The 27,052-nt window shown below is 40.0% G+C and overlaps 1 protein-coding gene across 16 annotated transcripts in view; it reads left to right on the top strand.

The window, feature by feature from the left end:
• Nucleotides 1–27,052, top strand: part of SOX5 (SRY-box transcription factor 5) — an 838,708-nt gene that overhangs the window by 544,517 nt on the left and 267,139 nt on the right. For all 16 annotated transcript variants that reach the window (XM_048826912.2, XM_075121858.1, XM_075121862.1 and 13 more), the window contains one exon: nucleotides 20,774–20,984. In XM_048826912.2, the coding sequence (XP_048682869.1) occupies nucleotides 20,774–20,984 (211 nt within the window). The remainder of the gene's footprint in view (nucleotides 1–20,773; nucleotides 20,985–27,052) is intronic.

Here is a 27,052-nt window from a genome sequence, read left to right as displayed (position 1 = left end):
GGTCACACTTCTTCACCTCCCGACTGATGTCTATGATGGCAAAAATTTGTAGTGTAGCCTGGCCTTAGTAAAATCTGTAAGTAACAGTATGGTTGTGCAATGACAATGGGCCTTAAAAAGGCAAAGAAAAAATATTGCAAAATGTTACTTCTTTACTCCACAGATTTATTCCCTCTAGCTTTTCAGGGCAGGGACCTACTAGAAATCTGTACAGTGCCTAGCACAATGGGGTCCCAATCCTGTTTGGAGCCTCTGCTGCTACTGTAATACAATGATAAATTAGCCTTGTCTTCACTAGGAACTTTACCCATTGCTTACGATGGGTGTCTGCAGCAGGTGCAGCTGAAATGGTGCTGAAAAAGGGTTTAATTGCAGCTGTAGAGAGGGGCAAGAAGGGTCAGCCATGGTTTCTAGAATGGTGCTGAACACAGTTTGGTCCTGTCTGCATGTATGGTCAAACCCTTTAGGGACTGGTTTCAGCACAACCATTTTCAGCAGTGGTAAGTTTTTCAGAGGAAGAGAGGCTTGTATATTGTCTTTTGCTTACTTCACTGGCAAAAGCGAGTTTTTACTCCTGTTAGCATTACAGAGCTCTGAGTGCATATCTGTGGAACAATAAGCTAGATTCTATTCTGCCTTGCACATTTAAAAAATTGTCAGTCAAGTCTGACTGCAGGCTCTCTCTTAATGGCAATGATATAAAAGGCAGAGGAACACAGTTTGAGTCAGATCCCAGAGCTAGTATTTGGGGGTGGAAATGTCTTTTACCTCTACACTGAAGAAATTTGATCTGGAAGTCATTAAGAGGGAATAAATAATTGACCACATGATATCATTTTCACAGTCACTTTTCTGATTATCATCACCCTTTGGAACTTATTCAGACTTCTAAACAGAATCATTTTTATATGTGAGAAACAATGTGAACACAAGATCTAAAACCCAAACACCAGATCTCCTGCCCATATTGACTTTGAGTAGTCTAAAGTAAACCAAATGAGAAGGTATTTATTGTAGTTAGAATAGTGGTTTCCTACATCTTAAGGATTTAAAAAAACCCTCCAAGTAGATATATATCAAGGAATTATCAAATCAACCTGCTGCTTTATTGGTAGCCACTACATTTGGCAGTCATAGAATTTGATTGTTATATTGAATTGCGGCTTTCACACTTTTGTCATGCTTTGGCTCACTTGGTAAGAGAAGACCCTCCCCTGGACTACTATCTCTTTCAGAATTCTCAAGTCCTCCGCATTCTCATGTATTCATCTGAGATGGGCTGGAGATGAATTCAGCCCACAACAGAAATAAAGGTGTGTTATTTAAGGCAAAAGGGAGATAAGGATGAGAACTAGAGTACGAGGGGCAAGAGTTAAGTTGATATGGATCAACTCCTCAGCCAGCTGTTACTGGTAAAGTATGTCTACACTACAGTAAAACTCCCACAGCTGGCCCATGTCAGCTGACACGGGCTTGTGGGGCTTGGGCTGCAGGACCATAAAATTGCAGTGTAGCTGTTCAGGCTAGGTCCCAGAGCTTGGACACCAGCTTGAGCCCAAACATCTCCGGTGCAATATCATAGCTGCGCAAGCCTAGCTCCATGTTTGAGTCAGCTGACACAGGCCAGCCACAGGTGTTTTACTGCAGTGTAGACATACCCTTAGAGAAACAGCCCTTGGACAGTTGAAACTTAAAATCCTTGCACAGAAAATAATCCAACTCAAGGTGGCTCACCAGCCACCTCTCTTCCATTCTACAGTCCAATTCCTGAAGATCATCACTAAGCCACAAAGGTCTCTGGGCACAGGAAACAACCACAATGAGAATCAAGATTGTTAAAAGCTGATGACAGATGTGGATGAACAGATCAACATCCTGTCTCGAAGGGGAAGTCAGATAAAACTCAGGGCCATGAGGAGAATACAGAAATCTGCTGGAATCATAGAACAGGTAGATATAGACCAATGTGGATGCTGATATGGAGCAAGAGCAGTCTCTATACTGAAGTGATTGTCAAGGTCAGGCCATGCCACAGTCATGTGCTGAGCAGGTGAGGGATTCGCGTCGGAACCAAAGACAAAGTAGAACATAAGGCTGGCCCTGTCAGAGCACTCCTGAATAGAAGGTCTCTAACCTTCAGAGGAGTGAGGTTCTGGAATAGCCATCCAATAACAGTAGTAGATCAGACAACCTAGATAGTTTTAAAATGGAGCTTGATCAATTTGTGAAAGGGATTAAATGATGGGATTGCCTGTGATTTCAGGAGACTGGACTCGATGACCCAGGAGGTGCCTTCCAGTCTTAAGATGCTAGGAATTTTTTGTTTGACTCTTAATGAAGTGATGAAAGATCTTATAAATATAGGATATAATTTATTACAAAAAGTACATTAAATTTCAGAAAAGAATTTGCCTTGTAGCATTAACTGGCAGAATGGTGGAGGAGGAAAAGAAACAATACAAAAGAAATATGAAATTTTAATAAAAAAAAGGTAGATGTAAAGGAGAGTTCTTTTAAAATGAGCTTGTGGAATTGCTGTGCTATAAAACTGGCTGGAGAACTTGCCCCAGGGAGCAGTGTGTGTGAAGAGGGATAGCTCTTCATCACCAGTTAAGAGTTTTTTAATAGGATGATTGCAGTTGAAGACTTTAGGACAGTAAGAACAGCTTCCAACCAGCAAAGTATCAGTTTGTTGTGTAACAGTTTTGTTGCTTGTTTCCTTATTTTATCCATTTTCTGTTGGGAATTCTTTGTATCTGTTTTGATAAATAATTGTACTTGTGAAGGTTAATGGAGTGTCAGTCCCTTATTTACTCTCAAGTCAAATGTGGTACATGCTAGTCAGAACTGTGTAGCTCATGCTTCATGACCAGTTGACCTCAACACTTACAGTGTGGTTATAGTCAGATAAATGACTGTAAACATGACATTATACGGTCCCATATTTTCTCTCTTGCAATGGCTTTCCAGATGAAATTTGTCCACATCAAAATTATGTGTATATATACACACACACACACACACACACACATCTCCACGCATATTTTTAATTGCCTCTAGCAAACTTAACCTGGGATTTGAAAATTAAGCTGTCTTTTTCCCCTCATATCATTATAAGTAATAAAGATTTTGAAAATGGTACTTAACTGATTGTTCTGTTTGTGATATGTGTGGCAAAATAGAGTGCAGCTCCCTCTTTTATATCTGTACTGACTTTGTAATGGTAATGATAGCTTTATTGGCAAAAACTTTTTTTTTTTTACTATCAGATAGACATGATTCAGAAGACACATGGGGAGCAAATATGTTGAATGAGATGATGCCATTTTAAATAGTCCCCTTTCTGCCTATAATTGCGCTTTAAATAAGGGTACACCCATTCTTGGAGGCCCAGGTAAATGTTTCCATGCTAAACTCATCCCAGTATGTGCCAATTGGGCTCTAAAATTGTTGTAACCTTTGTGATCACAGATGTGGTTATCAATTTCCAAAGACGCTAGGTCCTATTTATTTTCCACTTTTTTCTCCCCAATATTTTCCAAGTAGTATTGCTGGGTTATGGAAATACAGTGGTTATTTTCTTCATGACCATTAACACTCTGCCAGGGTTTCATATAAAGAGCAAAATGCAATGCAAGCTGTGTGTGTTGCTTATTTTCACTGCAAATTGTGGCGCTATGTTACTCAATTCACATAGCGCAAGTGCTGATGTGGCTGATACTAGTGATATGTTGCATAGTTCTGCAGGGAGAAAGTTCTTACTTATCATCCAAATGAATAATATATATGATAGGTTAATAGATTCCATGATATCGACTCTCAGGCCAAGATTAATAAATAAATAAATAAATAGGTGCCCAAAGTCAGGCTCCTAAGACCTTTACTTTGGCACCAAACAGGTGACCTGATTTTCAAAAGTGCTGAACACCCAGCCTCTCCCATTGAAGTTAAATGGGGGAGTTGCTGGGTGCTGACGTATTTTGAAACTCTGGCCACTTCATTTGCAACTCTAAGCTGCTTCATTTAAGGGCCTAACTGGGAGCTGAGCTCTTGGAAATCTCTCCAATAATGCTTTAATTTTTTAGTTGATTTAAACAAAAATCCTTGTGACAGCTCTCAAGACCGATGTTCTGTGTTTAGTTACAGAACTGATACAGCAACATCACCAAGGTTCTCCCTCTCTGTCCCACATCTGTCCCACGTCAACCTAGTGGTACTACTTGTCTCAGAGTGTGTGTGAGGGAGGATGTGAGAGCATTGCTCATTTTTCAAGACTAGTTAGTCCACAGTTTCTCTTCTGTAGTAGTGGTGGGTGTTTTGGGATTTGGGGACTTGGAACTGGACTAAGACCACCAGTGGCCAAATCGGAGCCACCAACCAGTCACGTGATAACTTTTTGATCTCTGTGAACGTAGGCTTAATTGAAACTTGCAGCTTACAGACTCAAATAATAATTCCATTAATCTGTTGTCTATCTAGATCTGTGTTGTTTGTGGGATGTGAAGTTGATACAGTGGTGTTGATGTGGATGTTGCAAAACAAAGTTGTTGTTTATTATTTGTATTGTGATAGCGCCTAGGAGCCCCAGTCATGGACCAAGATCCCATTGTGCTAGGCATTGTACAAACCCAGAACAAAGAGACGGTTCCTGCCCCAGGGAGCTTTCAGTCTAATTTCAAACCTCTTCTCCAAAATTCAGTGTTGTAATATAGGATCAAGCCCCCGACCCTCCAGCCTCTTACTTTGAGAATATGTAACTAATCACACAAAGGCCCTGGTTCTGCAGAGTGCTCTGTTCAGGCGCAGGAATACACCAGTGCAGACCTCAATGAAGAATCAAGGCCTAAAACCTCATCTAAAATTTGGAAGGAAGAAAAGAAAAAACAAATGTGCCTACGTTGCTGTGTGTACACCTACACAGCAGATGTGATTCCCAGCATCCCAACTCGGGTAGATGTACACACGCTAGCTCTGCTTGAGCTAGGACCTAAGAATAGTAGTACGGTTGCAGAGATGGATGGCAGCTCAGGCTAGCCGCCCTGAGTACGTGCCCAGGGGTTGGGTGGAATTGCACTCAGGAGCTAGCATGAGCCACTGCACATGCTGCCACACTGCTTTTCTTTTAGGCACTGGGGCATGTATGTTTACCCAAGTTGGGAATTACACCTTCCAATTGCTGTATAGACCTACACTTCAGAGTACTCACATGATTATTGCTGGTAAAGGTTTCCTGTGGGCTCCTTCATGTAAAATAACATGGTGCTCAGAGGGAAGGAATAAAGCAACATTACACATCCATGAATTGTGTTATAAACATATATGCTGCGTAGTACATGATGCTAAAGTGACTTTAGAAAACATTAGAGGAGAGAGAACAATCATGTTATAGCCATGAGTGATGTTAATAGACACAAACATTATAAGCGCTATTAACATCAACTGAATGGAAATGCAGTCGGAACTCAGTTATGTCTAATGCAGACAATCAGGTGGTATTGGAACAAAGTTTCCCTGCGTTGTATTCTACAAGCTTTTTATGAGCTTCAAGTTAAGAAATGCTAAGGAATTCAATATTTAAATCATGTAAATACAAAATAATACCCGAAGTACAATAACTTAATGTGTATTTATGATATTCTTCTCTAACTGATGTGTGTGACTCCTGTTAATATTATACTTACACATTGTGGAGAAGACTGAACACCTTTCAAATGGACTGATCTTATGTTTCTGACAATGGCTGCTTGTATCTTGCCTACTTGTATCCTGGACAATAAAAATAAACACAAAGCTGTTGGCATGGTTCCTGCTTATAATGTCACTTGTATGTGATTTTCACTGCTCCTTCAGATAATTGAATGTATTCAGGCAGTTTATTTTTAAAATGTGTAGTCTCCATGCATGACCATATCTTAGATTTTTAAAAAATTATAAAAAATAACCAAACTTTATCCACTTCTGTTCCATGCATGCATGCATGCATACACATATGCACACGTGCATTAGAAGGATAGAAGGTGAACAACCAACAAACCAAAAATCTACAGTAAAAAAATAATTAAAAAGATGAAGTGTGACTCTTGTAACCAAATACTCTGTCTTTGTGTTCACCCCCTACCTGTGTTCAAGGTCTCTAGGTGCTCAATAGGAGCTTTTTAATTATTTTTCCCTGTTTGATGTTGCTAAGTATAATGAATGGATTGCAGCGGACTTTTTTCTAGAAACCCTCTTTGTGCGTCAGCTCATCGCTGGTAGGCACCGTGATACCTGGCTGGATCATGTCCTGAGCCTCACTCTTGATAAATTTAAGATAAAAAAAGACAGATTGTTTAAAACCAAGCTCTATTAGTCAAGTGATGGTTCCTCATCACAAATTAGGCTAGCATTCTTTCCAGTCAAAGTGGAGAAAATTTTGTGCCTTGGGGGTTGGGCAATTTTGTGGGTTTTTTTCAACATCAAGGCAGCGTCACTCCATGATGACTGAGAACTACAGGGAATACTGAGAAAACAATGATTCAAGGAGAAGCTAATTCCAGCAAAAGTTATTCATTCCCTTCCTACGCTAGATAGCTTGGTATGACTTCAGTAAAATAACTGTTTGCTATAGCTTTTGTTACTTGCATGAAATACTAAATTGGCAGCAAGTAATTTAGAAGCAACATGTTTCACTGACATAATCAGTTGCAAAGACCTGACAAGCTTTTTATCTGCAAAAATGAATTAGATTTGTCTGCCTCAAAAGTAGCAAGGATAAGAAAGCATTTGTGGTGCTCAGTGTAATTTTTTGGAAGATGATTGGAGGAGGGGGTGTAGAATTATCATCCCCATACAATTTTGGAACAATGAAATCCTTAATTAAGGATGCTAAAGCATGACTCTGTATAATCTTATCTCACTGTTCAGAGGTCCCTTGGTAGAAGACCATACATACTATAGTATGTGACTTAAAGGTGTCAAGGAAGGATCAACTGTGAATGAAACTTGGTGAGGTGGGCTGAGTCAATTTTAAATCAGAATTGATTTGCTTTCATGACTTAGCTTAACTCTACATGCATCAACTTATGTTATACAAACTCCTGTGTGTAAGGCCTTCATACTTTTAAGTCCTTATACACTTAGAAGAATGAGCAAGGGGTAAGTATTCAGGAACTTTCTAATGTTAAACCTACTCTGCCATTGACTTACTGAGTGGCTTTGGCAAGTCATTTCACTTCTTTTCCTTGTTTGTTCCATCTGTAATATGTCATAGGATTAATTAATGATTGGTGGTGCAACACGTTTGATACATGCCACGCAAGTGCTAAATGTTTTTTTTATTTCTTTTTGTGTTTTTTAACATTTTATTTTTTGTTAAACATTCAGATAAGACCATAACACCAAATACCATTAAATCCTATCATATATATTTATTCTACCTTACTATCTGTCTATGAATGTATGCATTTATCCCATGTGCATTACGATTGTCTCTGAACATCTCATAACATTTCTCTTATTGGTCCCAAATTGCCATCACTGAAGGTTTCACATAAACCTTAAATTCTTCTTCCGATTTCAGTTTCTCTAGGACGGAGGAACAGTGTTTGATAAAATGAGAGTCCAGTTAGAAAAAATATGTTGGGAGTTAGGCAGGAGAGGGAGGGAGAAGAAATCCTGGAGAGAAAGTAGATCTATTAATAAATATGGGAAAGGATGAAAACAGTGATTCACTGAAAAAGGCTAAATTTCCGAATTGTCCTTATAATCATTCTTTTACCAGAAGTATGATAAATAAGTAATAGGCAGTTAGAGAGTATTGGAGACCTTGATAAAAAGAAGCAGGTAAGAAAACACTTGGAAAACTTAGATACATTAAAATCCATGAGTCCAGAGGCCTGGATGAGTTCATCTCAAGGGTTAAGTGAATGAGGTAACAAATTTCTGAACCTCTGGAAATTACTTTTGACAAGTCATGGATTCTGATCTTATTCACACTGAGCAGTACCTTACTCCACATTGTCCACTGAAGTCAGAGGGGTGTCTCATGAAGTAAGATGTGAATAACGTAATCAGATTCGACCCACATAGCACTTAGGAGCTTCCAGAAGATTGTCCAAAAAAGGGGTTCTAATATTCCAAACAGGGCTGGGAATGAAGGGTGAGGGAGTGATTCTGGCAATTATCACATAAATTTACCTGTAATTCTTAATAAAACAGTGGAACAAATATGTAAACAATGGAACCATGAACAATATGCAACATGGCTGAAATTTTCAAACCACTGCAGGGGATTTAGCCACATGTCTTCCATTAATTTTATAAGCATAACGTGTAGCTTAATAGAAGATGTGTGGCTAAATCCTTGGCATTACTTTGAAAATTTCTATCAATGGGTTTATAAAGAGAAAGTCATATAAGAACAACTTGATTTTTTTAAATAAGTAGGTGAAGGGTATGCAGTAAATAAATACATCTCATGTAAATAAAGCATTTAAATAGACTGTTTCACAAACTTTCACTTGAACATTCTAATTGTCTTGGATATGAGCACTGTCACATTGGTTGAGAACAGGTGGAAGAACTGAAAAAGGGTAGTGTTTATGCACTGAGTTTTTGGGAGGTGTGTATTGTGGTGATGTATGACCTGGTTTTATTTAACATCGGTAATAAAGAGGTGGTGCTAACAGCATATTAATTAGAGAAAATGGATCTTTCCCTTTGATATACTGCAACAATTGAGATCAGCAGAGGGGTTCATGCAGGAGCTCCCTCAATGTAAATGCGTGGGAGCTGCTGGCAAGGCGTTCCCTGTGCGGAGTCCCCTATTTTGGAACCAGTTTCCTCCTCATTTTGGTCTGCCAGGGGCCAGATTTGTTCATCTTCCAGGCATGCAGTAAAATCCCATCATTTTTCTTTACCCTAAGGCTGTTGGGGAAAGACTGGGTTGAGGTGAATATATTTATGTGTACTCCTATTTTACTTTTTCATTTTTAATTTATGGGATAGGCACCCTGTACACTGGATAGTTGCCTATAGTTGTATTGTAGAAATTTGAAGATGCAGAAGTATTGTATTCTAGAAGTTTTAAGAAGTAAATTAATTATAATACATCAATTAAAAAATTCAACTGAACATCAGTGAGGAGAGACAAATAACCTAAAGGGAGGTTAAAACACTGTGTGTGTAGGAAGTAATAAAACGTGTTTCATCCTATAAAATTACAAGCTAATGCAGCGGGAGAAAAATAATCCATAACACAGATAATCAATGGGAGGAAGGCACTTGGAAATGCTGAAAGAGATTTAGGTGTGATAGAGCAAATTAGATACGAGCTTGCAATGCGGCATGGCAGCAAAAAATGGAGGTAACAAGGAGGTAATTGTCCTTCTCTTCGTAGCTCTGGTAAGATTACATCTAAAATATTGTGTTCAGTTCTGGGCAATTCAAAGATGTCAACAAATTGGAAGGATTTCAGATACAAGCAACAGAAATGATTAAAGGGCTGTAAGAGCTGATTTGTGAGGAAAGATTGAATGAGCTAAATATGTACATAAGAGCTAACTATGGCCCAGCAGTAACTAAGGGAGGTTGTGCTATCTAAAAGGACGAGATGGGTACAAATGCCACGGAGGAAGAGGGATTGTCCACGTGTGGTGAAAGGGGATATAAGTGGAGTAATAGGTTGAAATGAAGCAAAGAAAAGTTTAGGCTGAATATTAGGAAACATTTCCTAGCAATGAGGTTCTTTGATCTGTGGAATACTCACAAGAGATCCATTGTTTGAGACATTTTAACTAACCTGACCAAAACAATTAGCAACATAGTGGTGGACTATGTTGTGCCATTAAGGCACAGCCGGGCATTGTTGGAGGGGCAGAACCACACTGCCTCAAGGAGGAGCATTGGAGGCATTTTATGTCTGCGGCTACATTTTACACTATGAGCTAGGTGTGTGATTCCCTTGCTCATGCATACATACTCAGGCTAGCTCTCATCAAGCCAGTGTGAGTAGCAATAGCCACAGTAGCATGGGTAATGGCAGTGGAGGCATGGTTGAGCTGTGCGGAGTACATACCCACTGATTCCGGGCAAGTTTGTACTCCACACGGCTCAGCAGTACCTCTGCTTCTGCTGCCATGGCTACACTGCTATTTATAGTCCTGCTAGCTCAATCAGAGCTAGCACAAGTCTGTGTACATGAGCCGCGGAATAACACCCCTAGCTTGTAGAGTAAGCAGAGCCCATGTAGGGGAGCACAAACTACTACAGCCCATTTAGGGTGCAGCATTCCCCCTTTCAAACACTGTGATCCTCCCCTTAAGGAGTATTCTGGTAGCAGCTCCGAAAGGGAGGCTGTAATTCTGGCCAGCCTGTGCATGATATTGACAAAGGAGTGGAGTTCTTTATTCTATTCCCCGCACCACACACCCACATAAAGGACTAGCTGGAATCTAGCCCTTAGGGAACAATCTTCCATTGGTCACTAAGCAATGGACTAGGTGATCTCATAGCACTTTCCCATCTGTGAGTGTTATAAATTTATAGTATATTGAAAATATCAAAAGTAGAAAACCCGAGAACAGCCTGCCTGCCAGTCATTGGAAGCCTACGGCATCCCATAACAAGGTTGTGGGAAAGTATTGTAGTACTTGATCAGTAAGTAATTTCATATTTTAAAACGATGGTCATTTTATACCATGTTTTTTCCAAACTAGCAAAAGGGTTTAATACAAATTAAAGACTAAACCAAACAGTTTTGATAAGTGGACTTGTTTTTGTTTAGCAAGGTCTTAAGGATGATCTTTAATCCCTCAGGGAAGAGATCATAAATGTCTTAAAGTGCTTTTGCAGGATTTTATTTATTGTTTTTAGCCATACAGATCACTAGCAAGAAGATAACGAGGCTGTCATAGTACAAAATGTTCTTTGTTTTTACAGGTTGTGGTTAATATATTAGCAATTCTCAAAATGTCACTCTTGCTTATTAAGTGTTTTTGAGAGCAAATGAAAACCTACATTTCATTCTTGAGATCAGTGTTTTTGAAGAAAAGGGGAGCATTTTAGGGAAACGGAGAGATATGTGTGGCATCGCTACCTAAACAGGATCTGTGTCACTGCAAGTCCCTTGCCAAATTTATGCAACACCGTACTATCGGCATGATTATTTTTATTATCCCTCATGCAAAGCAAGGATTTGCAGTTTCTTTATACAGGGAACATTTTATGATAGCCTATATGAAAAACTATGCAAAGAGTTTGGGTAAAAACAAGATAAAATTTAAATGACCCAGAAAACTGAAGGGGGGGGGGGATTTTCAAAAGTGGCTCCAAAGTTTATCAACATTTGCTTTATGCACCCTTCACCACTGCAGATGCATAGTTGTACTCATAATTTTTTGATCTGCAATGCCCCCAAATACAGAAATCTGAATAAGCCCAGACCAATAAGAAATACTGGATGTGAGCTGTTTGTGTGGAAAGATCAGTGAGAGGCCAAGAAAGGTTTGTATTAAGGCAGTGGTTATCAAACTATAATCTGGGGACCACTGATGGTCGCTGGAGGCTGGCTCCTCCTACTTATAAATTCATAGATACTAAGGTCAGAAGGGACCATTGTGATCATCTAGTCTGACCTCCTGCACAACGCAGGCCACAGAATCTCACCCACGCACTCCTGTAAAAAACCTCTCACATATGTCTGAGCTATTGAAGTCCTCAAATCATGGTTTAAAGACTTCAAGGAGCAGAGAATCCTCCAGCAAGTGGCCTGTGCCCCATGCTACAGAGGAAGGCGAAAAACCTCCAGGGCCTCTTCCAATTTGCCCTGGAGCAAAATTCCTTCCCAACCCCAAATATGGCAATCAGCTAAACCCTGAGCATATGGGCAAGATTCACCAGCCAGATACTATGGAAAATTCTTTCCTGGGTAACTCAGATCCCACCCCATCTCACACCCCATCACAGGCCATTAGGCCTATTTACCATGAATATTTAATTACCAAAATCATCTTATCCCATCATACCATCTCCTCCATAAACTTATTGAGTTTAATCTTAAAGCCAGATAGATCTTTTGCCCCCACTGCTTCCCTTGGAAGGCTATTCCAGAACTTTACTCCTCTGATGGTTAGAAACCTTCGTCTAATTTCAAGTCTAAACTTCCTGGTGGCCAGTTTATATCCATTTGTTCTTGTGTCCACATTGGTACTGAGCTTAAATAATTCCTCTCCCTCTCCGGTATTTATCCCTCTGATATATTTATAGAGAGCAATCATATCTCCCCTCAACCTTCTTTTTATTAGGCTAAACAAGCCAAGCTCTATGAGTCTCCTTTCATAAGACAGGTTTTCCACTCCTTGGATCATCCTAGTAGCCCTTCTCTGTACCTGTTCCAGTTTGAATTCCTCCTTCTTAAACATGAGAGACCAGAACTGCACACAGTATTCCAGGTGAGGTCTCTTAGTTACTTTCAGCTGCCTCTGTTGGACCAAGAGAAGAGCTTGCATGATTGTAAATGTAGCTGGAAATAAGGGGGATGCAGTCTCCTATATGGGCCATTGCTATGGGGAATGGAGGGAAGATCAGAAAAGAGAGTTGTCCTCACAGACTGCTGCCACAGACAGGACTGGAGCAGACATCCCCCAATGTATGGAAACTTACAACCAGAGAGGACTGAAGAGCTACTGATGGAAAAGTAGTAGAGAAGAGAACTGGCAGCATATCCAGGGGAGTTGAGAGAAAGGAGGATTAGGCGGCTTGGCAGCATTCCATGAAAGAAAGGAATCAAACACCTGGGCAGCATGTGCAGTGATTGTCTAATGATTGTGTGACATTGATTAAAGCCCAGAGTAATACACGGAGTTGCCATGTAGGTTACATACACGCAGCTCAGGCTGTGCTGATAGATCTCAATCTTTGTTTGCAATGCAGTCCTAGGGTGCTTCTGAGCATGGATTCTTCTAGTCATGCAGCACTAAGGAAGCCAAATGTGAAAATGCTGATTTGCACATCTGAACACCACAGTGGATATGGCTCTGGACAGGTTCAATGACATACCCGAACTTCAGTGTGGGATTTTCAGAAGTGCTCAGTATTGCCCTAACTCTGCTCTCCTTGAAGTCGAAGGTAAATTGATTTCAAGGGAAGCCCAGTTGGGCCAGCCCTGAGCACTTGTTAGTATCCCATTCCTAGTGCCTTACAGGAGCCATATTAATTGTGCTGAAAATTGTCAGAGTTTTAAGTCTTTCATGGTGTCCTTTTCAACTAGAACAATCTTCCTAGTCCAGGTCATCAGGCTCCTAAGTTCTCCTAATTTACATCCTTCATCAAACTGTACTTCTTCAGCTAGACTCATTAGTGTTAAAGCCTATCTCAAGGTCCTGTGATTTGAATACTAATCTCGCAACATGCTCTCCTCCCAGTGCTTTGTCACTGTGTCTCTCTCTGTCATATGGTTGGCAGCTTGCTTTTGTGCTTAGTTTTGGCCTATGTAGATGTTAAGATCTATGGGCAAGGACTATGGGCCAGATTTTCGAAGATATGTAGGTGCCTAAAGATTCATATAGGTGCCTAGTGGGATTTTCCAAAGTGCCCAAGTATTTTAGGCACCTAACTCCCTTTTATTAATATAAATAACACTTCTCTAGAGCCTTTCATGCAGCACTCTTCAAGCTCTTTAGGAACAATAATGTACCATCTCCAAAAAACCTTAAGTATTTATTTAGTATTTATTCTTATCTCCACTTTTAATATGGGAAAACTAAAGCACAGGGAAGATAACTGGCATGCTGGATATCATTGACCAGATTCCTTGCTTCCCAATTCTGTGCTTTAATTATTAGACCATGTTCCTTGAGAATCATAGAAGTTACAGATGGAAAAGACCAGTTAGATCATCACACCCAAACTCCTGTCAATGGAGTTTCCAGTCTTATGGTAGAAGTCATTAAAGAGGCACAACGCTGGATTTCAGCCCAAAGGACAAGAAGCAGCAATGATTGCCAAAAAGGAATCCAATACCAAGTAATATGTCAATGCTTTAAATAAGGAACTAAATCATCTAAAAGTTGGATAATTTAAGACCATTCCAAAAGATGTGTTCATAGAATTCCAAATGCATTATCCATTTCGCAGAGTCAAAAGAATATTTTTCTTAAATCAATTTAATTTCAGTTGAGTGTAGTATAGTCTATATAATCAGTGAAAATGTGAACCTCTGCATTTAGAAACATCTCTCATTAAAGAGTCCCTCTCCAAAATGATGCAGTTAAAATTCTTCTTCTTCCACCACCATGACCTCATCACTCCACTTCTCAGATCCATTCACCGACTGCTTCTCCATTTCAGCTCCTCCCCCTCACTTTGAGGCCCTGTGATGCTGCAATGAAACTCTGTGTGGGTGGAGGGCTCTGCTTTCATAGATCTGGTTACAGGACCAGAACCTGAGGCTCATCAGTGCTATGACTTCCAGCATCTCAGCTCTTATTTCCTCCTACACCCCTACCTGAACCCTATGTTCTGCCCAATCCTTAATTTATAATGGTATTTCCTATTTCACACACACACCTCCTTTTTTCCCTCCTCCATGCCTTTTTGCACACTGTCTTTTTGCATACTCTCTTGTACTCCAAGTATCCTCCATTGCCTTTTTCAGATCTCTTTAGAGATCACGTCTCCCCCCATCATTGACTGACAATTCTGCTGCGAGAGAGAGAATTCATAGACAAAAGACCTATTTAAATATAAGATAGAAGCTAGTTAGTTCTACGTTTTTAAGTTGTTCACTAGACTAGACTCATGAAATATTCGTTTAATCTTCTTGAAGGTGCCATGAGTACAGCCACCACCATGCAGTTTTCAAACAACATCCTCAGTACAACACAAACATAACACAGGATTCTTGTGGGGCGGAGGGATGTCAAAAATTCTTTAGTGATTCAGTAGCACAATTCTTACTGAAAATCAATGGGACTTCTGCTTGGGTCAGTTAGGATCCTTTGAATATCCCACTTATAATCCTGTGAAATACCAGTCAATACTGAACTGTCTGAATTTTAAGTTTTTCTACAGTAACAGAGCTGAAAGATGTTCTGCATTTAAAAAAAATAAAGTTTGATTCTTTTGTTTTTACTACTTTATAATGCACAAAATAGGCCAGAAAGGTTTTTGTCTGGGGAAAAGAATTTCCTGCTTTGTGTGTTTTTTTTGTGGGTTGGTTGGTTTTCAACCTTAGAAATATCACAAATGTCAAGTTTGGTCTTTCTTGGTACTGTGAGTTCTCTTTCTTTAGTTGAAGAAGTAGGGAGGTAACAAAAGGATTTACCAAAGATGTCCTTTCTCCAAAATATATATTAGGCATTGAAATTGAATAGCTGTTAACAAAATGCAAGCACTTCTAAGCAGTCTGACTAAAAATCCCTTACCTTCACAATTGCTCTGTTTTCAATCTCTTGACCTTGTAGACATAACTTCACTAGTTTTCCAGTCGCTGTAGAGTATTCTAGGGTAGACAGGGCCTAAATATCTAATTTAAAAGACAGGAAAAAAAATCTTTTTTTTCTTGTCGTCGTCTTCACATATTATAAAGAAGCAAAAAATGGGCAGAAGTCCAGCTTTTAAAAACCCTGTTGTTAGGTTATTCTTAACATAAAGGATCAAATGTGTCTTTAAACCAGACAATATTAGTGCTTGTTTTAAAGACAGGCATCTTATTCCAGGTATTTTTGGCTGCAGCCCCAAAAGTCAGCTTCCCTTTATCATTTTAATACTTCAGATATAGCATCCCAGAACAACAGTGGTAACTAACAGTTTCAGCTTAGCTCTGAATTTCCATTTGGTTATTGGTCAGCTTAGGTAACAACTTTAATGTTACAGAAGCACAGATTTCTATCTGTCTGAGTTTAATTTTGGATTAGAAGCTGAGAAGTCATATCTGATAATAGAAAAGGAGTACTTGTGGCACCTTAGAGACTAACCAATTTATTTGAGCATGAGCTTTCGTGAGCCACAGCTCACTTCATCACTGACTACAGACTAACACGGCTGTTCCTCTGAAACATATCTGATAATGTGCATCCAAAGGCTAAGAAGCAGAGGCTGAAACATACTTAGAATGCTAAAAGATACTATAGAAATCTGCATAATGTACAACTTGTTCCTTTTGAATAAATATTTTACCATCACTTTAAAATTGGCAGAGGGTCTTACTCAGACTGTGGAAATGGAAACAGGCCATTTTAAAGATATAAATAAAGTTTGTTTAATAGCAAAATATTTGTACTTTTTATGAGAGCAAGGGTAACACTGAGTAATCTTTAAAAATCTATCGCTCAGTGAGGATAAGTCCATTGTCCAGTGACATGACTTTTCCTGTCAATCACAAAGGTGACAAGGGGGCTAGATTAAGTAAAGCTTGCCCAAGATTAACAAAGGAAGATTATTGACCTCATCCTGAAAGGGCAGAAGCCTGTTTTATCATTAAACCTTGGAAGAGAGATTCGTCCACAGGTAGCAACTTTCATATAAACGAACAAGTGTTTCTGAGGGATTCTCGATCTGAATAGAACCAGAAGGCTTGAATCTTGGGTCAATCTATTTTTCATTGTTGGTGGGGGTGAAGAGAGAAAAGGGCCCAGCCCGAATGACCTTGTCAGCAGGATCTTTGTAGGTTCCTGACTGCCATCTAAAGTGGAGAAAACAAGAAACGACTACATCAGGTGTTGGTGAGTACAGTCCTAGTTCGGAGTTTGATTGAGTGTTGTGTCAGCACACATTAGCAAGCAATTCACAATGTAAATGAACAATGGACCCCCATACACAAAACAGCTGCTCACTGCATAAAACTGTTACAGGGATTAGCAGAGCCAGAGGCTGAAATGTAATCAAATTTGAACAGGTGAAACGATTACATAGTGGACAGAGAATATTCCTGGGTGAATTAGCAACAGCATCTAGTTTTCCACTGTTGTGGTGACAGGGGTTTGTAACACTTGTGAGGTCTGCTAAATTTCTGTAAATTTTCCTATCTTAACAAGTATTTAGAGAAGCTGGTGCATGCTGCTGCTTTTTTTTTTTTTATGATACATGCTAGAAAATTGTAATGTGCTTTTCTTTCAGTAAACTGAGTAAAATTGTGTGTCTTTTTTTTTTTCAAAAGACAGACCTGCTAAGTCTCACTAAGTTGAAGGGAGACTTTCCACCACTGGGATTAATTTTAGGCAGTTTCTGAAGTGCTGTCCTCTTGCCATTAAGGATTCTTCAAGGTGTTGGCAGTGGGATGTTTAAAGTCTCATGCATAATTTCTCAAGAATTCCCTGACTGAAAGTTCCTTAGATTTATACAGCTCTTAACATATGTCCATAACCATGAGTAAGTTTCTTCTTTTTTCAAACAATGAAAGACTTAATAGGTCTGAAAGGCTTTGTCTTTTGTTTTGTTTTTTTCTCCTAATAAAGATGTGAAATAGAATGTGAAATTAAATAGAAGTGAGTAAAGTGAAACAAAGACAACAGTTAAGCATTTCAGGCTGTTGTGCAGAATGATCACAGGATAAAATCATGGCTAGTCTGGTGGAGGGTATAGGCTTACCTTGATATGCTGAGGTTTATACGTGAAACTCTAATTAACGTTAATGGATGCAGTGTGCACCCATTCCTGTGCACTGGGAGGAGAAGATTCTTTTTAGATTGTAAATCACACAACGAATGTATGATTGCTGCAGATCTTTTTGGATGAATAATTCACTGTACCTTAACTTAGCTCACAAAGATTTGAATGCAGCTGTGAGCCTACTGTATGTGTGTTTTAATTAAGTGTAGTGTACATTAAGAACCACCTGGGCATGAATAGCCCATAAAAATGATATTCAAACACTATGTATGCACACACACAGATGGTGTGGTTTCAACAAAGGGTGAAAACAATTTACTCTTGGAGCAGGAATTTTAAAATGTAATTTAATGCACAGATATGTTCTTTGAAGTCTGTACAGGGCTTAGGTCTGAATGATTCCTCCCCTCCCTCTCCCCTCCCTCCCCCCGCACTGTGTATTGGTATGTATGTGGCCCTCCCCCATCAGAGCACCTCACAATCATTAATCAATTTATCCTTATAATACCCTAGCAAAGTAAGGAAGTATTACTCTCATCCCTATTTTAGCAATGAGAAACTGAGACCCAGAGAAATTTGCCCAAGGTCACACAGGAAGTATGGAAGAACCAGGATTTGAACGCAGATCACCTGAGCCTTAGTCCAGTGTATTAATCACAACACCACTCTTCTATCTTGATGCAATTTCCCCCTCCTGAACAAATAGCCCATATAACTTTTAGTAATGGAAAGTATTCTGGGATACGGTTTGCATGCCAAGTAGTTTGTAAAATATGTTTTTTAAAAGTTGCCTTGCATTTTATTGTATCTTCCTTCAATAGCTGCAGTCCTGAATATACAACCCAAAGCTATCATTAACCACCACCACACACACACCCAACAAACAAAAGAAAACAGAAACAAGATCATTTTTGTTTTCAGTTGGTCATCACATCATCAAAAACCATCACAAAATGTATAAGGGACCAGTAAAGCTATTTAGGCTCCCATTGCAAATACCTTTTCCCAATCTGTCTGATATATGAAGCATGCAAAAATATGTTTAGTATCTTTGGAGCCCGGTTTGGAGGGGGGAAAAAAGAAAGCAAGGAGCTTGTTGCCCTTCAAAAATTGTTAGCAACATTTGTTCCTGGAACCTCTTAATGGTGTAGACTCAGTCAAGAACTGTAACTAAGGAAGACAGTTGGCTTTTTTGTCTTGATAGGGCAAACAAGCGAGAAGTTTTTCAGAACATTATTAATATTGCTATTGCTTGACAATATGTATGAGTGACGGGTAAAGCTTGTACTAGTGCTGAAGATGATTAAAACCATTACATCAATGGTTGAACATATTTTATTCTGCTTGCAGTAAAACTATATTCATGTCCAAGTTAGCTCTACCTGTTGTTGAAACCCATTGGTAGCAACAGATAACTTTCCACTTGTAGATCAAACTTGGAGGGAACCTCAAGCAAAATGGAATGTTTTTGTCAGCTGGAGTCAGAATATTCTTTTATGGCCTGGTCCAAAGCCCACTGAGGTCATTAGAAAGGCTTTGAATCCAGTGGGCTTTGGATCAGGCTTTTGGAGTAGATAATAGGCCAACTTCTGATCTCAGTTAAAGAATGTATTGAAGTGACTCCATAGATTCACCAATGTAAGTGTGTAGGGCCAGTTTTCACAGGAAGTTTTTTCATTTAAAAAGAAAAAGGGGGGAGGGCATTTTTCTAAAAATGAAATGTTCTATGAAAAATTGTCAACATTATTGAAACTTCATGAAATATTCCACTATATATTTTAATAAAATTGTTTACCAAAAGGGTTATGGAAAAAATTTGGTTACATGAAAACCAATAGAAAATGTGGTTTTAATAAATGAAAACTACCAAAAATGATTTGGAAATTTTTTTTTTTGGTGGAAACCAGTTTAACAAAAAATGGAAAATGGATCCATTTTCAAACCCTGCAAAATGGAAACAGTTTTTAAAAGTGCAATGATTTTTTTCTACCAGCTTTATAACTGAGATCAGAATCTGGTTCACTGACTTTATTAATAATGGAAATAATTATCCAACATTTTATACAAACATATAAGGAAATACTTTATAGTGTTATTAAGAGCTAAAGAATAAGAGAAGAATCTGAACAGAAGAAAATGTTTAAGACAGATAATAGAAATATATAATTTTGCAACATTATGTAATATAGATATGATATGTAACAAATTAAGGACCTGAATGAAGACATTAAAATCAAAGGAACTAATCAAGTACATAGTTAACTTTAAGCACATAAGTGTTTGCAGGATTGGTTTCTAAAGCAATAGCAGAGGAAGAAAGGATTTAAGAGGCATATGCAAGAGTGTCAAAAAAGATTTAAAAAGAGAAGGGAGAGTCCTTCAGTCAAAAAAAGATCCTGCATGTGCCAGGCACTGCAGAGACGAAGGCCCCCGCATTAATGGAGGCAAGTTTGTACATATAGGACCTAGATCTGTCATCTGTTAAAGTCAATGAGATTGCGCCTGTTGACTTTAATGCAAGGCCGATTATGCCTGTATCTTAGGAAATTGTGCAGTTGTGTCACTATGCCACCTATGAGTGTGATGAGGACCACCCTTGTGAAAAATATTGTCTTTAAAAGGAAAGAGGGTATGAAATGGAAGAGGAGGAAAGAAAATGAATTAGAAGCAGTAAAATGATTGCTTCTTTCCTTAGAGATCGGAGAGCTACTTGAACTGTGAGTTGAAAAAAAAAATCATATAGTGCAGGGATTTAATAGCTGATTATTATTTCATTTCCAACAGCAACTAGCCATCATGGCATTAAGTGCTTTAAAAAGGCAGGAAATTAATTATCCTAGGGAAAAAATCTGAAGATTGCGCATAGAAAGCTGTAAAAGAGCAAACAATTAAAGGTAATCAATACCATTGTTATTAGAAAACCTATGAGTGCAGCACTTCTCCTCAATTAGAGAAAAACTGTATTTTGTGTTTCTCTCCTGCAAGCTGATCTTTGCTCACTTCAGCCTGTAATCTTAGTTTATCCTTTATCGAGAGGCTTTGTTCTGGATGTTTTTGAAGCACTGCATTTCTTTTTAAAGGTTTCACCAGAAGAACAAACAGCAATGAACTCAAAGAACAAAGGGTTGTTATTTCTTTCTTCCTTTTCTTCTTTTTCAAGTTTCATCTCATGTCTCTCCTCTTTCAGGAAGTTGATGGCAATAAAGTGATGTCTTCATTTGCCCCGCACAACTCATCTACCTCACCCTTGAAGGCAGAAGAAGGTGGGCGTCAGAGTGGAGAGTCATTGTCCAGCACAGCCCTGGGAACCCCTGAAAGGCGTAAAGGCAGCTTAGCAGATGTTGTAGACACTTTAAAGCAGAGAAAAATGGAAGAGCTCATCAAAAACGAGCCAGAAGGTAAGGCCTGGGAAATGAGCCAAAATTTTGTTTTCTTTCCTCCAGGTTCTGTCAACTTTGGATATCCATCCATCCATCTCCTGCACTTGTTGCTGGCAAAATGGAAGTGTGTGTCCTCTCTATACTAGGGATAATTTTCACAAGTGTTCCACCATTTCACCAGCACTGTTTAAACTTTTTTCCCAGCTTTGCCCTACTCTGCTTTATATGAGCTAGTTGCTGCCGCCACCATAAGCACAATGTCTTCTAACCCAGCTCAGAATCCGGTCTAATTGACATGCTGGTTGCTACAGTGGTGACAAGCTAGGGCCTGTCTACATTAAGGCTACTGACATTGCTAACACCAGTGAGCTGAAAACAGTGTTATCAACGATGGTAAACTTTTGAAAAAAATCCACTTGTATAGACAGCGCCAATATTTGAAGGACAGAAGGTGGAATTTGGTAATCATGAAAGGTCCTGGATTAAGTGTGCCCTAAAATATAATCCTTTTATTTATCTATGGAACAGATACTGTGCAAACGTAAATGTAATACACATTTCCCCTGTGCTGCTGTGGAAATTTTTCACCCCAACATTCAGGGACCACCTCTAGGAGGTAGCAGTAGAGTCTCTGTGCCCTTTCCGCCCTTGGCTTCGCTGCCAGAGATACGAGCTACCTGTCCATGGGGAGCTGTGCCTCCCCAAACAGCTCTGTGTGGTCCCACCCATGCTCCGCCCCAGGCCTCCTCCTGCTTCCTGCTGGCACTTTGTGGGGCCGTGGGCTGGCTCTTTCCCCTGCGGCCCTGGCCTGGACTCTGGGCAGCTGGAGCTGTGTTTGCACTGCCTGGTGTTTGGGGGAAGGGGGGGCCACGCTGCCCACCCTCCCTGCAGTCCAGGGCTGGCGGGGCAGCGATGCGCTGCCTGCCCAGCACTTCGGGGTGGGGGTCATGCCACCCATCCACCTGGTGCTCTGGGGCTTGGAGGGGGGACACCGCGCTGCACATCCAGCGCTCCAGGGCTTTAGCTGGGGAGCCTCACTGCCCACCTGGTGCTCCAGGGCCAGGGGTGCTCAGGTGGCCTTGGGGGGGAAGCTGGTGGCCGTGGTGGGCGGGGGAGGTGTCTGCGCTTTGGTGGGGGAAGGCAGAGGGGTCTCAGGCAGAAGGGTTGGGCTGGGCTGGGAGTAGCCTCCCCCAGCCCACAGTTCACCCTCCGCCCATGCATCTGTTCTGCAGCAGGCCAACTCATTTCATAGAGGCCACTGAACAGCCTTTAGATGGGAAATATTTTCAATCGCTATCAATCTGGGCTGAATTTAAACCAGTGATCTAAAGATGGAAGTCTCCAGGTCCCATTGCACTCCCCTGAGCCATCCAGAAAATATTATTATAACTGTTTTGGTAGACCTTGTGGATTTCCAAGGCTACAGGGATTTGGTGCCCTTATATGAACCCACTGCTACTGATTCCCTAGTTACCTTGCAGTATTACTCACCATCTGACTTTGTGTGAGCCTATCCCTTTTCAATAGTTTATAAAAGTGGAAAAAACCCAACCTCGGAGCTCCCCAAAAGCTATACTATGCTTGGGTGTGCATTGATGATACCTGTGGGAAATTTTTAGGACTACATTTGAAGGAAACTGGCTGACAAAAAAGCAAAGAGAAGTATATTCACACTCTCTCGTATGCATGACATAACTGTAAATTAGTCTTCTCTTTAGTGGGACCCCTGGTAAGAGTCTGCTAAAAAAACAAATGCTTTGTTTAATAACCATTTTTTTAAAAAGGTATTAAACATATTGAACCATTCTGGTTTGCTTTTACCACTGACATTATGGCCAATGTCATGACCTTCTTTGTGCCTTGGAGTGGGAAAGACTTCTACACTGTGGCTGTGTGTGGGGCAGTGAGGAAAAGAAGAGGCAAAGTTGTTTAGGGGATGGGAAAGAAGAGGGATTTCTGGGCAACATGTAAATAAATTGTGGAGTAGGAAGTTGTGCATGCTCCAAAGACTCCATTAAGGAAAGGCCACAGTTAGAGATGAGAATGGTTACAGCACGTATGCATTTCCTCATCTCCACTAAAATGAAAATATACAGTACAAACAAAAGGTATACAGCTTTGTAAAGAGATTGGGAGGGAGGGGGGAGCAACTGAATGTTGGGCTTTACAAATGTATGCAACAGAAAATCTTTTCTTCCCTCTAGCCATTGTTCTATTGTCTTTCAAAGGCCATTAAAATGAACAACAGGTTGTGATGAAAATTTCATTAAGCCCTAGTTAAATCATTATGAGGGTGCCATATTCACGTCTCTGATTCCTCCCCATCCAGAAATAAAAAGAGAAAAGAAGGTGGTTGTTTTGTTTTGTTCTACTCTTCTTTTCCCTAAAAGCAAACTAACAAAAGTTCAGAAGTTAGAAGAGAATGGGAAATGGGGCGTCAAACAAAAGGAGGCCACTGAGGTGAGCTGACTAGGAAAAAAATTAGACTTGCATAAGAGCATTAAAAGGTGGTGAGGAGGGAATATGTCATCTCAGCAAGCCCTCCCACCACCACCCCTTGTTCCAGTCAGCATGAATTTTTTTAAGTAGCTAATTAAATTTTTATCTTTATGGGGTATGGAAGGCAAACCACTCTCAATTGTTTTTTAAAACCCTCCACAAAACAATATTGTCTTTCTCAAAAGTTAGCTTCACACTGCAACCACTGCCTCTTTGCGTGTTAACTCTTTCAGAAAGTCTTTTTGTTACTGTTATGTTTTATTGATATATGCAGTGTTGTAGCTGTGTTGGTCCCAGGATATTAGAGACACGAAGTGACGAGATAATATCTTTTATTGGACCAACTTCTGGTGGTGATAGAGATGAGCTCTTGACCTCAAGAAGATCTCCATCTAGCTCAAAAGTTTCTCTCTCCCCAACAGAATTGGTTCAATAAAATATATTACCTCACCCACCTTGTGTCTCTGTTTTGTTGACACAGTTCAAGTGTGGCGATCTCAGCCATTGCTTGTTGCTAGTCAAGTAATAAAAAAATCATGTTTTCTCTCTGGATAAGATGTGCTACAATTGGCAATCTCTAATAATACATGCAGGTAACTCAACAGCAGGTGATGCTGTATGTCTCAGTACAAAATTTTAATATGGAAAGTACAGGACCTTGCACAATAAGGCTGTGATCTTAGCTGGGCACAGTTGTAATATAAATAATAATAATACCTAGTTTATTTCTCTGGGAAGAGAAACAATTTCAGTAGTGATAGTTTAAATCAAAGAGTTTCCTTTAATCTTCTTGACTCCAGGCATGAACTAGATTTCTGTTTCTTTATATATCCATTCTACCATTTGACAATGTATTTTGAAACTAAAGAAAAAGTACACTTGAAACATTCAAAGCACAGCATATGAGCAGATTCAGCTTTGCTAACTTACACCAGGGTAACTGAAACCTCCAAAAGAATTCTGATGAAGACTTTTGGCCAGGTGTAGTGCATCTGGTGATTAGCATAAAAATGACACTTAATGGTACATAACACTGAAGTTTGAGATGGGGTTTCCACTTTAAGCTGTTTGCCACAAATCTGCAGGTCACGTCTTTGTAACATTTACAGTGGCACATCACAAAGCCATTTCATGTTGTCCTGAAATTAACATTGCAATGTTGGGACATAATGGTATATGATACTTAGGGCCCTATCAAATTCATGGTCCACTTTGGTCAATTTCACAGTCATAGGATTTAAAAAATAATAAATTTCATGATTTCAGATATTTAAATCTGAAATTTCACAGTGTTATAATTGTAGGGGTCCTGACCCCAAAAGGCGGGGTGTGTGTGTGGGGATTCGCAAGGTTATTGTAGGAGGTGGGGTTGTGGCACTGCTGCCCTTACTTCTGCACTGCTGCTGGTGGCCTTCAGAGCTGGGCAGCTGGAGAACGGTGGCTGCTGGCTGGGAGCCCACCTCTGAAGGCAGAGACCCTGCCAGCAGCAGCGCAGCAGTAAGGGTGGCCTGATATGGTATTGCCGCCCTTACTTCTGGGCCCTCAGCAGCCACCACTCTTTAGCTACCCAGCTCTGAAGGTAGTAGCGCAGAAGTAAGGGTGGCATGGCATGGCATGGTATTACCACCCTCAATTCTGGTGGGGTGCTGTCTTCAGAGCTGGGCACCTGGCCAACAGCTGCCATTCTCCAGCCACTTGGCTCTGAAGGCAGTGCAGAAGTAAGGGTGGCAATACCACAACCCCCCTAAAATAACCTTGTGACCCCCCTGCAACTCCCTTTGGGTCAGGACCCCCAATTTGAGAAATGCTGGTCTCCCCCTCGAAATCTTGTGTGCTTTTACCCTATACTATACAAAGACCAGATTTCTCGAGGGGACACCAGATTTCACGGTCCATGAAACATTTTTCAGGGCTTTGTTAGGGCCCTAGTGATACTGTATTCATTGTGACACTATGATATGATGTGATGCAACAGCATTGCATTGTGAAAGCCCCAAAATATCTGTTGAGTTCCTGGAAGAGCTAGCATGTTAAGATTACAGGTTGTGGATTGCTCCTTCAAAATTGGGACAATATACAAATATTGGATGGGTGGGATATTTAGGGCCTGATCCAAAACCCATTTAAGATGTGGAAAAGAAAAGTATTTGCTGGTGCAAGTGCTAATCACCCTCAAAAATATATGGATTTTAATGATTTTACCAAACATATTACAGTGTGTGTGTGTGTGTGGTTGTTCGGAGCAGGTAGCATCATTCCTTTTAAGAAAGTATTTTGTGGCTAGAGATCAATGTGTATATTTTAGGGTGCAATATTGTTTTGTTGTATATATGTACTTGTAAAAGCCCCATTGAGGGAAGCCAGTCTATCTAGCATTTCCTCAGAAATTTACAAAGGATGCTTGGCTTGCTTTTTCTTTCTTCCACAGGTATAGTGATTGCTTTTTTGTGATTTCTACTTAGTCCTAAACCTCACGCCCATTATTTTTAATCTTCTGAATCTGCCATTTTGCTTTTGACTTTCGCAAGTATCCAGTGGAGAATGAGGCATTGTGGCACATAGGCATGGAACGTTTTAGCACATATAAAATCTGTGGAATTTTACTCATCATTGATGCATTGTGCACTTTTTTTCCTTCTCAAATTCTGCTGAAAATCCTCATAGACTGCTTTAGCATTCAGGTCCCCAAAGGCATAAACCTATTACCGAAGTCACACGATGTTATTTTACATGAAACATTCCATCCTTTTCTAACTTAGACTTCAGAAGAGGAGTCAGTCCCTTTTTATTTCTGGTGTACAATAATGAAGATAATGGAGTAGGTTTGGAGAAGCCTTATATACTGAGACAGACCTCAAGCCCTTGCCCTGAGGGTCATCTTTCGACCCTGGGATTCCTTTTGCAGCTAAAATCATTAGGGGAATGAGATACAGGCATGTTTTTTTTCTATTTTCTTAAGGCATCAGAGAATGGCAGAGAGACTCTGTCGGTTCTCTTCAGTCGTAGAAATGAAATAGAAATCTCTTTGAAGTCACTGAGCTTGACACAAGTTCATGAAAAGCAAAGACCGAAGCAACCACTTAGGTTTTTCTTGCACTATTAATGGGATTGGATTGCAGTATTTTAATTTATGGCCCTGCATTTGTGGAAAATTAAATGCTTTAAATCTGTCGTAGCCTTTTCTCTAAATTCATGGTTGGGCTTTTGCAAAAATCAAAGAACAAACAAACAAACCCACCAAAGACATTTTTAGCAATAGGCTAAAGCTCTTTCTTGACGTTTACAGCTCAGAAACTTGTTAAGAATTATTCTTCTCTTTGAGTTAATCAGTTTTGGTTTGTGGCAGTTTCTTCATTTCCCTCTCTGAGGACTGCTCCTGAGCTACGTGTAAAAAGGTATTTCCATTACTGTAGTGTTCCAGTGGATGCCTGGATATAAAGCACCATAGGGCCACCTAAGCAATCAGATGGTGTGTGTTTGTGCACGTGTGCTCACTCATCTGCATGGCCCCTGCTCTGACCATACTGAAGTCCCTCTTGTGTTTTCTTCTGCTGTGCTGCTTACAGTGAATTGATTTGATTTATATA

Source organism: Caretta caretta, chromosome 1 (genome assembly GCF_965140235.1).
Source record: "Caretta caretta isolate rCarCar2 chromosome 1, rCarCar1.hap1, whole genome shotgun sequence".
Classification (NCBI taxonomy): domain Eukaryota; kingdom Metazoa; phylum Chordata; order Testudines; family Cheloniidae; genus Caretta; species Caretta caretta.
The sequence above is the reverse complement of the archived record's forward strand: the minus strand, read 5'-3'. Positions and strand labels throughout refer to the sequence as shown.